This window comes from Miniopterus natalensis, chromosome 15 (assembly GCF_054644295.1).
Source record: "Miniopterus natalensis isolate mMinNat1 chromosome 15, mMinNat1.hap1, whole genome shotgun sequence".
NCBI classification, from domain to species: Eukaryota; Metazoa; Chordata; class Mammalia; order Chiroptera; family Miniopteridae; genus Miniopterus; species Miniopterus natalensis.
This window is the reverse complement of record NC_142095.1, coordinates 16,582,824-16,598,049: the sequence shown is the minus strand read 5'-3', so window position 1 is coordinate 16,598,049 and position 15,226 is coordinate 16,582,824. Positions and strand designations below refer to the sequence as shown.

Genomic DNA, 15,226 nt, shown 5'->3' with positions numbered 1-15,226 from the left:
CCCCTCGCGGCCGCGCGCCCGGAGGAGGAGGGGCGGAGCGGAGTTGGCGGAGCGGGGGGGCCGCGAGGCGCGCGGCGCGGCGCGGCCGACGTGGGGCTCGCGCTCTCGCGGTCTCTCCCGGGCAGGCGCGCGGGCGCGCGCACTCGCGGGCGCGCGCGCGGACGGCCGGGCGGAGGCAGCGGCTCTCGGAGGCGGTGGCTTCACTTTCCAGGACTCAGGGGCGACCAGAGCAGCAGCCGCGGGCAGCAGCCTCGGGAGCCGGAGCTGGAACGGCCGGGGGCGGCGGCGGCGGCGCTGAGGGTGAGTCCGGGCGGGCGCGAGCGCGGCGGGGACAGGCGTGGCCGGGCGGTCCGGTGCGTGGTCCGGCTTTCGGTGACTAGACGGTCTGCGGGGACACCCAGTACTCGGGGCCTCCCCTGTCCTCCTTCTCCCCGCCTCCGCAGCCCGCTCTCCCCGCTCTTGGGCTCGAGCCCGCGACCTGCGCGGACGCCCCTCCCTCAGGTATTCGCCCGGGCCGGGTCGGTGTCCCCCGCCCCACCCTCGGGCGTCCTCCCTTTCGCGAGCGACCCCCACGTCCCCTCCACGTCGCACGTCTCCGCTTACACCGCTCGCGCCCTAGTTCCTTTCCTCCCCGCTCCCCCGCGTGCCCCATTCTCAGCGCCCCCTCCCTCGAGCCTCCTGCCCCGGTTTCTCGCCCTTTCCACCCCTCCCCCTCCTTCCCATCCACCCCCTCCTGCCTCTCCCCTCCCTGCCCATCTTTTACCGTCTTCTGTGCTCAGTTCCCCATCCTTCGCCACCCTCCCAGCCCCTTCCCTCTCCACCCTTCCAGCCCCTTCCCTCTCCCAGCCGCATCCTGGAACTAAGTCTTTGCAAAAGTACCGGATAAATGTCACAGTGGAAAGTGCCCGGCTTGATCTTTTGCTGTTTTCCCTAATTGCATAATTGCTGCACATGGTGTCCCTCCTGGCGAGTGCCGCCGCCGCCGCACCCCCGTGGCCCGCCCGGGGAAGACCTTGGGGGGGGTGTTTGTGTGTGCCCTGGCGTGGAGTGTGTGTTGTACTGGTCTTTTGTGAAGCCTAGCGCTTGTCACACTTTGGAGCCGAAGCCCATTTTTTTCTCGCTGGTCTCTTCTCTGCAGCCCCCACTGGCCTGGTTTGAAACTGGATTCCCCCGCCCCCCCCCTCCACCTCCACTTCTCCCCCTCTCTTCTCTCATCATGTTTTGATCCTTTTGCCCTTTACCATTTCTAATGAAGATAAAGCGTAGCTTCTTGCGGCTTACCCCCCCCCCCCTTTACAACCAACCAGAAATGTCCAATCCATCTTCCCTTAAGGAAATTAAGGCCGCTTTAGAAAGACATCATCCTGTGCTCGGTGGCTGTTAGACCTATTTGCATGTTTTTCAAGATTCATCGTTTCGTATTGTGTATACCTTAGAGTCTACTCGGATATTTTTATTTAAAAGTACAAAAGGAAGTGCCACGGGTTACCTTAAATTTTTTTTTTTTAATTCCTGATTCTTTAAAAAGTGTTTTTGAATATGTGATAATTCAATCTGGACCTCGGAATCAAAATATTTGTGTTTACTCAGACAGTTTGGATGCTCCTTGGTTATATGGGCAGATGCTCTTGATGGAGGGTTTTCATATAATGTCATACCCTATTCTGTCTTCCCTGGAACATAGCACCTTTCTCAAAAAATCGGGTGTTCCACAGTTACTTTCTGTGTAAATATCTTTACACTTAAGTTAAAAGTAGAAATTGCTAGATGTGCATATAATATAAATTATTTTACATTTTAGAAAAGTTTAGAAATGTGAGTAGGAAGACAAATAGAGGGAAATCAGATCTCAGAATTAAGCGTTTTCCTGTTGTAAAAGCTCCAAAGAACACTTGCATTTGCAGTTTTATACCATGAGATACAGTTATAAGGTTTATCTGAACAGTAATCAGATTTATGGAGTGAGTATAGTTGCTTTTATGTTATCAGTAATATTTATAACCAAATTATTTCATTTTTATGGAAAATGTGAGTTTCATTTACTATATGTTGCTAATTTCCAGGACTGTAATTCCAACAGAAAGTACATAGCTAATACAGGTTGAAGTAATTTGTGTGTTGAAGAAGGAACAATATCTAAACTCTTAATTTATCACGTTTGAAGAAAGTCTACCTTACTATTTTATGTTTAGAAACCAAGTTTTACATTGAGTCCAAAGTAAAAATATAAATTGAAATATCTTAATATCTTCAGAACTGTCATTGATTAGTAGCTCTGTTTATAATCCTAGGATTTAAATTTATCTTCCCTCTAGATTAGATGATTGGATCAAATTAGCTATTTAGGAATTAATCTTAAAGATAATTTTTAAATGATGCTTTAGAAGGTAGCATTTAAAGTGTTGTTTTTAAATTTTATTTATTAATTGATTTTTTAGAGAGAGAGAGAAACATCGATTTGTTGTTCCATTTATTTATGCATTCATTGATTGATTCTTGTATGTGTCCTGACCCAGTACCGAACCTGAAACCTTGGTGTATCAGGAGGCCACCTTAACCAACTGAGTTACCCCGCCAGGGCAAAAGAGTTTTAATTCACGAATTTTTATTCATTTGTACTTCAGAAAAACACCAACTTTATACCTATAACTAATTAAAATGCTTATAGACTATTTTTTCTCCATAAAAAGTAGTTGCCACTTGAATAGTGCAATAATCTTTCCATGCTTTTTTCTGTAATTAGTCATTCAAAAAACAAAACCAGCAGAAATTTGCCTTACTCTTGATATTTGAAAAAGATTTGAAAACTTTGTTTCTAAAAGGTTCTGCATTGGCTATTAGTGGCCTCCGATGAATTTACTGTCCCTAGGTTATGATTTGGATGAAACAAGTATCTCAGGTCAAAAATGAAAGGAATTTTTTTCTTTATTGTGAAACTATAGAAATTATACACATCTTTTTGGGTACTTTAAATAGTATTTTTAATAGTTCTCTGCTGTTCTGGAGCAGTTTATGAAATTTGGGTTTCAGTTTATAGTTCAGATTAATTATATCACTGAATAGTCTTTTAAGTAATTACATACTCATGGCATTGTTGGGTAGTATGTAAATGCACATAAATAGGAATATTAAGAAGAATGTGTAGCTTTATAATTAATGAAATATACAACTGAAACTCTAGACTTAGTTTATTATACTGAAGCTCCAGCTTTAGTAACAAATAATTTTATTTCATTTAGGTTTCCATGTATTTATCACGTAATGGATTGCTTCTGGTTTAAGATGTAAAAAATGATTTCTCACTCCACATTTCTTAAAATATTGCCGGCAGCATTTTGTTATATCCTAGGGCCTTTTTCTGATAATTGTTCTCTTTCTCACTCTCATGCACGTCTGTTCTATCTAAATACTCTTATGTACATACTTATAAAGTTTTAAACTTCTGATATATTTTAACTGAAAGAAGTAAGCTGAAAAAAATCTTGAGTCCAAGGATGAGAATTAAAATGAAATAAAAATGAGGAAAAAAGCAAGAAATACGTTAGGACTGTTAGAGCTAGATGTGAAACATACTGATAGAAAATTTCAGTATTCTATTAAGTGACTTTAGTGCTCATAAAAGATGTCACAGCTGTGGAGACTGATGCTCTCCATTTATTTACAGAATAGGTAGAAAAGCAGTCAGATTTCCCTGTCAGTGTGTTTTAGAGCTGCTTGGACAGAACTATTTTTGTTTGGCTTGGGGGGAAGGGAGCTGTTGGAGTTGAGAGGGGTGGTGGTGTATTTGTGTGATATCTTGTTGAAGGCATTAGTATTTTCTTTTGACTCTTCACCTCTCTGTGCTTCCTGAATTTTTCATTCTCTTACAATGCTTTTTGTTTTTGTTTTTTTTAACCATGAAAATTTCAGTTCATTAAAGGGCTATGTGCAAAATCCCTTGATAGAGCAAGCTACAAGTTTGAACCTTTGGCGATGATGAATTTTCATCATTGTCAACTAGCTATACATTTGGACTGGTTATAATAATAAAAAACAGTGCTTTATTTGAGGTAGCTTTCTTTTACCTATTAATAATAATTCTTGATCGTATCAAATTAGTTTATTTCAAGTCCTAACTTGATTAAGAGAAATATAGTATCTTTTTCAAAAGGAATTTGTTCCACTTATCTGTGATTTATAATGGTATATTTTGTCTTGTTAATGTCACTTCTTATAGCTATGTATTTCAGTTTTTGTAAAGAAGAGGTGGCTGAGATGGTAGCTATACTGTGCTCAAAGTGGTTATTAAGTGACAGTAACATGGTGAACATAAGGCCCTTTAGAGTCTAGACATCAGCTTTGTCAGTTTGGTTTTGGGTTTGTCAGTACACTCTAAGCTAGTTGGGTCTTAAGGGATGTATTTTAGTACTCAAATTCAGCAATTGATTATGATAGAATGACAGATGAGAGGGGAAATCCCTTTTCACTTAGTACAATTTTTTATGTCTGCTATCTAGCTTATAACAGGTACCTATGTATCAAGGTATTGAGGAAATTGAGTTGGCAATCAGAGCTGCTTGGGGAGCATGAACTCAGAGCAAAGGGAATCTGAAAGCCTTGAGGGATATTTCAGACTATGGGAGGAGGGAAGAATCCTTCAGTGTCTCAATACAAATCTCCATCTCTTGTGAAACATGGTTGCCTGGTATATTGCTGGATCAATGCTGACACCATCATACAGTTCAGTTTTTATTTAGAATCATGCAGGCCTCTGTTCTTCTGTTACCACAAAGGTTACTGAAAATAATCGATTAGTTGAGAGGATTTTAACCTTAGCCCAGTCCTGAGCATGTGTTCATTGTATGTGGATGGAAAAGTGTCCCTCATTTTTCTGTTCCTGTAGCTGATTTTTACTAACCTGTTAGCATTTAGCAAGTTGGCTTACCCACTAGATCAAATTTCTCATGCTTGTGGGACCAAAGGGCCTAGCACAGAGCCTAGTGGAGAGTGGGCCCTCATTTTTATTTTTTTGTAACAGCTGTATTGATTGTAATTCACATACTATAAAATTCACCCTTTTAAAATTTATAACTCAGTGGTTTATAGAGTATGTATAGTTGTACATCACCATTATCTAATTTTGGCACACTTTCACCGCCCCAAAAGGAAACTTTGTACCTGTTAATTCTTCCCCATTCTTCCCTCACTCTTAGCCCCTGGCAACCACTCACCAACTTTTCTGTGTGTGGATTTGCTTATTCTGGACATTCATATAAATGGAATCATACAGTTTATGGTCCTTTGTGACTGGCTTCTTTTGCTTAGCATAGTGTTTTCAAAGTTCATCCATGTTGTAGCATGTGGGTAGTGTTCTTCATTCCTTTATAGGGCTGAATAGTATTTATTGTGCGGATGCACCACATTTGGTTTATTCATCAGTTAATAGACATTTGAGTTGTTTCCCCTTTTTGGTTCTCTGAATAATGTTGCTGTGAATATTTTGTGCATATATTTTACATGTTTTCATTTCTTAGTACATTTTGAATGGATGAAAGAAAAGTTTTGTTAATTCCCGAAGCTGTTTTGTAAATGACCAATTTATTCATTTTATATTAGCCTTACTTGTTCTACTTTGAGGCTCATTTCCTGTCTATTTTTGAGGCACCTTGTTAATAGTCCTCCCACAACTGAATAAATGCTTTTTTCTTCTTTAAACTAGGATCTAAAATGTCCACTGAGGCACAAAGAGTTGATGACAGTCCAAGCACTAGTGGAGGAAGTTCTGATGGAGACCAACGTGAAAGTGTTCAGCAAGAACCAGAAAGAGAACAAGTTCAGCCCAAGAAAAAGGAGGGAAAAATATCCAGCAAAACAGCTGCTAAATTGTCAACTAGTGCTAAAAGGTACCTTAGTTATTGTAACCTTTTTATTTTTAGTATCAATTTATTGTCTTAAGTTCTGTCTGTTGCATTTTTTTGGTGGGGGTGGGGGGGTGGCCCATGAAGTTCATGGATTTTTCTTCAAGATTATTTCTTTTACATGCTTTTAGTTGTAGGCAATATGAACTTTTTGGTATTTAAAGTCATTTAAACAGCATGGCACATTAATAAAATACACATCCGTAGTGTGTTTGTGTGTATTTATGTAGGTGAACATATAGAGGAAAATGAATGTTGAAGTGTGATGATTTGATTTATAGTTACTTGACCATAAATATCTTATTCTGTTTAGTAATACTGAATGATTGTATATTTTCTATTACTCCCTTTTAGTAAAGTGAGAAATGCCAGAGTTTACAACAAATGCGTCTTGGTTTCATTATGTTAGGCAGTGGGTCAGTCTTGGTACAGATTTTCTTTTTTCTCTAGAAAATAGATATATCTGGAAGTTAGATATTTGAAGGATCCTCTATTGCCACATCAGTTGCTTATGATCATTGGCATGTCATTGGATTCAGCAGATGGAATCTGCTTTAATATTGTCATTTTATTGAATATCTCTTGGAAAATAGTTTAAAGGAGAATTAAATTTAGTAGAGTCTTAATCCTGTAATTTAATATTCTTGTTTTGTTTTAATAGCTCTTTATATTAAAAAGGAAATATATGTAAAAGCAGTCTGTAAATTTTAAGCAGTCTAAAAATTGTCTGAATGCTGAATGATGGCTTCTTCACATTTTATTGGAGAGTGTGGATTAGGGGGAACTCCTTTCCCAAAGATCAAAAACCATTATGGTCTAGTAGACCTTGTTTCCCTCTGACCTAGTCAGTCCTCAGAATTGGGAAGAAGCTTCTCAGGCCGTCTGGTGAGACGTGACTTTTTAGGGAGAGCTGTTGGAGTGATGTTGAGTGGTCAGCATTCCAGGGACTAGGGTAGTCAGTTTCTCCTTCCCATAAGTATGTTGCTGATTCTTTTCTTCTGTTGAAGGAGTTGTGTGAAAGTCAGCCTTGAACTTTAAACCTTTAAACCTCTATACTGGAACTTGCTAGTGTGGGGGAAAGGGTTCAGTTTATTTTTGCTATCACACCACAAGTCCAGCAAGCTTCAGTTGGCTAACCCTACCCCTCTGCTTCTTGGCCACAACACAAAATGACCTGCTGCTGGGAAATGGGGGATGGAATTAGGATGAATTAGAAAGGTGGGGATGGAGAAAATATGACAGTTAGATGAAGGAAAGGAGTTTAGAGGTGGATGGATCAGAGATATTCAAGTACTGATTGTGGTCCTATGAAATGAGGAAACACTAATTCAGTCCTCAGCTTCTGATAGTGAGGGTCTTTACAGGGCCTCTGCAGTTCGTCAGAAAAGGGAGAGGATGGACTGGACAGGTCCACGGGATGTAGGATCTGTAGGATTTGGCAGAAGCCAGGTCTGTGCTCTGCTCCCCTGAGTTAGCAAAGACTCTTGTCTATGTTCATGAGGCCCTGCCTTTTCCCTTGACTGGCAGCATCGCCATAAAATACCTCAAAATACTTCTTGGATGAAGTATCAGATGCCACCTTCTCCTTCAGAAAGAGTAAACTGTATGATGTGTGAAGTGAAGATGACGCGAGAGTTTTCAAGTACGTGGATCTTACACTTCATTTTATTATTGTGTACAAAGTGTAGATTATATATTGAAACCTAGTTTTTCTCCCTCACCTTTAAATAGGGGTTAAAACCTAATTTTGAGATGGCGTGTGTGCCTGATTGTCACCTAATAGAAATTGGTATTATTGCATTGGTGAAAGTAAGAGGATATGTTTATTGATTTTAGAGAGAGAAATATCCATGTGAGAGAGAAACAGATCAAACATAGATTGATTGCCTCCCATATGCTCCCCAACAGGGGACCGAAACCAAAACCTGACCTGGAATCGAACCGCAACCTTTTGGTGCATGGGATGATGTTCCAACCAACTGAGCCACCCTGCCAGGGCAGAGTATTTTTTGAGTTGCTTCTTGGCCAAAAGAATCCCTCCATTGACAGATTTATTCTTGTGAATCTGTAATTTCAAATTGTGACTCATGACCTTCCTGTAAGTAGTCTTTGGGTGGTTTGGTGACAGTGACTTAGTCATTTACCACTTAAAAAATATTTTTAATTTTTAATTTTATCTTTATTGTTGAAAGTATTACAGACGTCCCCTCTTTTCCCCTTATTGACCACCTCCACCCCTCTCCCGCCCCCTCCCTACCATTTGTTTTATTTTTATTTTATTTTTTCAGTCCTCACCTGAGGATATTTTTTCCATTGCTTTTCAGAGAGAGTGGAAGGGTGGGGAGAGAGATACATAGATGTGAGAGAGACACACCAATTGGTTGCCTCTGGCATGCTCCCTGACCGGGCAGGGGATTGAGCCTGCAACTGAGGTGGCGTGCCCTTGACCGGGAATCAAACAACTGCGACCCTTCAGTTTGTGGGCCACACTAGCCACTGAGCCAAACCAGCCAGGGCTGCAGTGACAGATTTTGACGTGACTAATTCCATAAAATATCTTTTGAGCTCTTTCTTGAATCAATTGTACTGCTGCTTTCATGTGTTGACACGTCTATAAATATGAATTTTAAGTCACATTTACTCCATATTAACTTTGTTCAGAGTAGACATTGTGATTTTGTTGGACTAAAACAGTCTAGGTATTTGTTGAAGAAAAAATCCACGTATAAGTGGACTCATGCAATTCAAACCCATGCTGTTCAAGGGTCAGCTGTACTACATATCTGTGATTCTAAGAGACCATTGATTTTTAAGACACTCTCAAATGATCATGCACATCAAATGTAAGATGCACCCTGATTCATAAACATTAAAAAGTTTTAAATGTATATTTAGAATCAAGAAAATACAATAATTACAAAAGATTAACTATAAAGAATACTACTTCATCCTCATGTGGAAAATAAACAAAATTCACACTGGATACAGTAGAATCCACCTTTCAGCCGAACTAAAATTTAGACTCTAAAACCAAATATCATTCCTAGGAGTCCACTTATATGTGGATTTTTTCCCCTTCAGTAAATACTTGTACTGTTTTTGTTCCACAGTTGGGAGTCTCAGATGTGGAAGGCCAATTGTATCCATTGATCTATGCCATTTTATATAGGGACTACAGCATTTTATATGGGGACGTTAGCATGCACACATTTTAATATATGAGAGGTGGTCCAGAACCAATCCCCTGTGATTACCAAGGGAGGGTAGTTAAGTTTTGCAGGAGTTAAAAGTTATACATGAATTTTTGAACTGCAGTTGAAAAAATCATTTGCTGGGAGAAGAAACAAGATGGCAGCGTAAGTAGCAGCTGCACCTACCGCCTCCCGCATCACATCAGAATTACAACTAAAATACAGAACAACCATTGTTCAGAACCTCTTGAAATCTGGCTGAACAGAAGCCCTACAACCAGGGAACTGAAGAAGCACCTAGAGCAGTAGGAGGGGCAGAGATACGGGGGGGTTGGGGCTGAATCGCAGAGACTCGGCCACCCGGTGCCATGGGTTAAACCCAGGAGGGACATCTTGGTGGTGGGGTTTTCCTGGAGGAGTGAGGGGTCCCAGCCCCACATCAGGCCCCCATCCCAGGGCTCCAGGGCTGGGAAGAGACGTCCCCACACCCCGGGCTGTGAAACCCAGTGGGGACTATCGCTGAGGGACATGGAGTTTGCCGGAGCCCCAGGCCGCTCCTCTTAAAGGGCCCACACACGGACTCACTTAGACGCGCTCCCTCTGAGCCCCAGCACTGGGCAGCAGCTTGAAAGGAACCTGGGACACTTGGGGAGGAACTAACCTACCTGAAATTGGGGTGAGAGGTGGAGGGGCACCTTTCTTCTAGGCAGAAGAGCTGGCAGAGGCCGTTTCTCCTTTGGCCAGCCCTCCCTGCACACAGCTGGCAGGCAGGAGCCATATTTGAATCGCCAGCACCTGACTCACACCTTTGGCCCCACCCTGTGATTCCCGGAGGCCCTGCCCCTCCCCACCTTCAGGCTCATCCAGGCCATTTCTAGTAGCTTTTCTAGCCAAGTGGCCTCTGGAGCCTCATGCTTAGGACTTTCCTAAAATCTCTCAAACAAGCAACATCATGCCGCATAGGGCTTGATAAGTGGCCCCAGGCCTGGCACTAGCGGCAGCCTGCATTGGTTCATAGCTTGGCCTTTCCTGGACAAGGCCAGGCCCAGCACAAGTAGCAGCCAACTACAGTTTGCTGTGTAGCTCATGCTGGGTGGCCCTGGGCAAGGCACTGGCAGAGGCTGACTTTGCACCTCCCAGGAGTCCCCAGAGACAGTGCATCTGGTGGTCAGACTCGACCATGCTGGATTACAACCCTACCACATCCACGAGTGACACACTCAAGGGGCACACTTGGTGAACATCAAAGCTCCACTGAAGTAAATCCTGCTCCATAGGGGTATCTCCAGCACAGCAGCTCTTTGGCTGTAGTTGCAGCCAATTGGCCTGGGGGTCAGTTCCTCCCAGTGACGCCAACAGTGACCAAGGCTTAACTACAACAGGGCAGTGCACACAGCCCACACAGGGAAGCACCTAGAAGGCCCACTCGGGTGACTGAGGAAGCTCAGCCACTGGACCCTACAGGACGCCTACTACACAAAGCTACTCTACAAATTCCAGGAGACATAGCAGCTCTACCTAATACATAGAAACAAACACCAGGAAGCAGCCAAAATGCAGAGGCAAAAAAACATGTCACAAAGGAAAGAACAGAAGAAATCTCTAGAAGAGGAACTAAATGAAATAGATCCAAGCAAGCTAACAGATACAGAGTTCAGAATTTTGTTTATAAGGATCCTCAACCATATTAGTAAGAGTATTATGAAAATAACTGAGAACATCGATGACATAGTAAAGTACCAATTTGAAGGGTACAGGAACTGAAATGAATAATTTACATGGAATCAACAGTAGAGTAGAGGACGCTGAGAATCAAATCAGCAATTTGGAACATGAGGAAACAAAAAACACCCAACCAGAAGAGCAAAAAGAAAAAAGAATCCAGAAATATGAAGATAGTATAAGGAACCTCTGGAACAACTTCAAGAGGCCCAACATTCGTATTATTGGGGTGCCAGAAGGGGAAGAAAGAGACCGAGAAATTGAAAACCTATTTGAAAAAAATAATTACAGAAAACGTACCCTACCTGGGGAAAGAAATCGACTTACAAGTCCAGGAAGCACAGAGGGTCCCAAACAAGAGGAACCCAAAGAGCAAGACACATCATAATTAAAATGCCAAAGGTTAAAGACAAAGAGAGAATCTTAAAAGCAGCAAGAGAAAAGCAGTTAATTACCTACAAGGGAGCACCCATACGACTGTCAGCTGATTTCTCAACAGAAACTTTTCAGGCCAGAAGGGACTGGCAAGAAATGTTCAAAGTGATGAAAAACATGGAACTGCAACCAAGATTGCTCTACCCAGCAAAGCTGTCATTTAGAACTGAAGGTCAGATAAAGAGCTTCATAGATAAGAAAAAGCTAAAGGAGTTCATCACCACCAAACCAGCACTACAGGAAATGTTGAAGGGTCTTCTTTAAGAAGAAGCTAATAAACAGAAGAATCTGACAGACTAAATAGATCCAGAGACATTGACGCATGCACCGATGATCATATTTCAGAACAAAGAGGGAATGGGATTGGAGGGTGGGAAGAGATTAACCAAAGAAGTTATATACATATAGACATAACCCATGGACACGGTGAACAATGGGGTGAAGGCCTGGGGAGGGGGTGGGAGCAAGGTGCAGGTGGTCAGTTGGGGGGAAAAAATACTTTCAACAATAGAGATAAATTAAGATTAAAAAAATCATTTGTTGAGGTTAAGATCTATGGTAAGAACTAATCTACCTATGAAATTGCCTAATTTATAAATTAAACTTTATCATAGGTACATAGGTATAGGAAAAAACTTAGTACCTATAATTCTGTACTATCTGAGGTTCATGCATCCACTGGGGGTCTTGAACAGTATCCCCTGTGGATAATGGGAGGTGTCTACTGTGCCACCTTTCAGAATTAAACTCTAAGCTTATTATTTGTAATGGCTCTATGCTTCCTAGGTTAATTCAGAGGATATAGTGAGATTTAAAAATTTTTAGTAATCAGTTGAATGATGTTTTTTTCTTGAGAATAAGTTCATTTTGGAAGCTTTGACCAGTTGATTCAATTGGTTAGTATAGGGGTTCTCAAGTGACTGAGGAATGCAGCCCGTAGCGGAATATAGAAAGTCATCTAGGTGGGATAAAGGGTGTGTTTGTTTTGTTTTTTAAAGTAACTGCCAAGAAAACCCCCATGTAAAAATCCCCATGTTCATATAGTCATGTTCTACTTGGCTCTGAGTAAGTTACTGAATTTTCTTTAACCTTAAATACCTGTGTGTTTTTAAACATGTCACTACATATACACTGCTTCATTTCTCTGAACTATTAATCCAATATGTTGATGTTAAAAATGAGTGCTTTATATGTCTCCATTTTGTATAATGTTACCATATTCTTCAATTAAATCTCAATGAATCAAGATTGTTATTCCCCCGCCACCACCCCCCTTTCTTTTTAGCAGTGACAGTCACAGGCAGTAGTACTCTTACCATTCCTGGAACAATTAAGGTTTTAGGTAAGGTCTCAGACACTGAAATTTAGTCTGTGTTTTGCTTCTGACTTTTTTCAGAAACTATGTACAGTTGCCGAATTCTGTATCATAATAACCATAAAAGTGGCACTGCCAGGTGGAAATTGGAAATTTAGGCAGTTGTCTAGTAGTTGATTTGTGTCTAAAGAAGTAATTTTGTCTTAAAAGTTCTGATAAGAGAGAGGTCTTTTTGTTTGTTTGATTTAGCAAAATAATTGTCTTTCATCTTAGTAGCTCATAATAGCTAACCTTAGTTTCCTTATCTTTTAAATGGGGACTCACAAACCAGTAATACTTAGAGAATTCTGTGAGATTTATTTAATTCACTTTTAATAGTCTAAGATCATCATGTGCAAGGTACACTGTAAGTGAATTATTGATACTTTTTCGTTTTTCCGCACCCTAAGGGACAGTGCCTGAAATAGCTACCTTCCTTTACCCCATATGTCAAGACTGAGAAACTTAGTATATACCATGATCACAACTCTTGAGATAGAATTGAATTGCTGTTATTGAAAACAGCAGGCCATCTTGCAACCATTTAAATAGCAATTCTTAGTATAATCTCTTTTTTGTCAAGAGAAATACAACCATTTTTAGGTATAATATATTGACTCATTGCTCAAAGTTGTCAAATTTATCAGTAAATTGCTTATTGTATTGAATAATTAGATTTGGAATTATAGAGTCTGGAGGGGTTCAAGTTCCATAATAGAATTCTATGTCAGAAAATTATGATATATCAATTTTTTTAAACCAAAATGGACAGTGTAAGCATAAAACAAGATGAGTTATTAGAAAATTCCCAAAGAAGTTCTTTTTGTTACAAATAGTTTTCTTTGACATGCTCTTTTGAATGCCTGTTCTTTTGTTCCTCTTAGTTTAAAAACAATTTGTAAAAGTTATTCATGTTTCTGGTAACAAATTAAACATTACAGAGACATTTTTTAATGGAAAGCAACAGTTTTCTGTCCAGACACCCTCCTATCCCAATTTTATTCCCTTGAAGCAAACTCTTTTTAGCTGTCTCTGGGTTTAGTCCTGTTAGTTTTCTGTAGAACTCTAAATAATATACTTAGATCTATCTGTTGAATTAACATAAATAATATCTTTTGACTTCTTGCTATGAAATTTGAAGATGTAGTTTGTTTACCTACTCTTCCTTCCTTTTCACTCCTCCCAGTTAAAGATATCCCCTATTTCTTATTCCTTCAAATTTCAACAGTATTTCTTGGTTCCCTACTTTGTAAAATGGGGATATTAATACCTTTGTTCTCCCTTCCATCCTTCATCCACTTTTAGTTAGTTTCTATTAGCTACACTTAATTTTACATCTTCAAGGTTAGTAACATTAACATTGTATAGTGCAACTACAACCCATTATCTGTGCTTTATCTCAGTAAAAGACCAATACATTGTATGAACATTTACTATAATTAAATATTCAGTGCTAGACCAAACAGGATGTTAGAATTAGATTTCCTACAAGTCCAATATCATGATCTCTAGACTACCCAGTGAGTCATAGCATTTAGGCAAAATATATAAAATCTCTCTTTCCCCCGCCCCCAACATCTGTTACTTAATTAAAATTACATTTTATTTTTTAAAAATATATCTTTATTAATTTCAGAGAGAGGAAAGGAGAGGGAGAGAGAGAGATAGAAACATCAATGATGAGAGAGTCATTGATCGGCTGCCTCCTGCATGCCCCCGACTGGGGATCGAGCCCGCAACCCGGGCATGTGCCCTGACCGGGAATCGAACCCCGATCGCATGGATCCTAGGTTGATGCTCAACCGCTGAGCCACGCCTGGCCGGGCACTTTACATTTTAGTTAGCTTCATATTTGATCTGTGATTTTCTTACAGAGGTGTTTTTCTTCTGGGATTTCTGGTTGTCTTTTTTTTTCCCCTTTGAATAATGTACTTGGTTATATTTTCATGCACTCTGCAGCCCCCTTTTGGCCATCTCAACTTGTTTAATTTACACCACCCACTTTGTCTTCCAGAAATACATTGAAATTTCTCATTTATTGGTGATCTCCCCCTTATTTTTTCACTTTCTGTATCTTCTCTCCCACCAGGTGGGGTCCTGAAAGAGTGGGAAGTGAATGTGTGTGTTCAGTTTGCTATCTTTAACCTGGACTTACCCATTTAAAGTGCCTGTTTTATACTTTTGTGTGAAATCCATAAAGGGTGTTCTCCTATATCAGATCTTTGAGATGTCTCTCGTTTCATTGTGGACAATCTGTGCTTTACATGCCTGTAAACATATCATAGAATCCATATGAGAAGACAGTCATGTTTTAAATATAAAAGAGATCATGGAATTTGTCCTGGGTAACTTCTTCATTTTTATAGGACAGAAAAGTGAGGCTGAGAGAGAGTAGTTTGAGCAGTCTTTTTAGTCAAGAACTCTCATGGCAGAATTAAAATGAAAGTTTTTTTGGCTCTGAATTTATTAGTCTTGCTCTACTTTATAATGCCTTCTCAACCTTAAATCACATGGCTTAGAGAAGTGAAAATTACATTAGTGACATACAGTTCCGTTAGGAAGTTTGTGCCAGTCCTCTTGGAGGAGTCACATCTATTTTGGTAGTTCCATTTGTTGTCTTGAAAAAG

At 40.4% G+C, this 15,226-nt stretch overlaps 1 protein-coding gene across 1 annotated transcript in view; it reads left to right on the top strand.

Moving 5' to 3' along the window:
- Positions 1 to 190: 190 nt before the first annotated feature.
- LOC107526361 (ubiquitin-conjugating enzyme E2 E2) overlaps positions 191 to 15,226 on the top strand; it is a 213,024-nt gene continuing 197,988 nt past the window's right edge. Inside the window, exons 1-2 of the mRNA XM_087824921.1 lie at positions 191 to 300; positions 5,699 to 5,882. Of these exons, the coding sequence (XP_087681047.1) occupies positions 5,707 to 5,882 (176 nt within the window). The 5' untranslated portion in view covers positions 191 to 300; positions 5,699 to 5,706. The remainder of the gene's footprint in view (positions 301 to 5,698; positions 5,883 to 15,226) is intronic.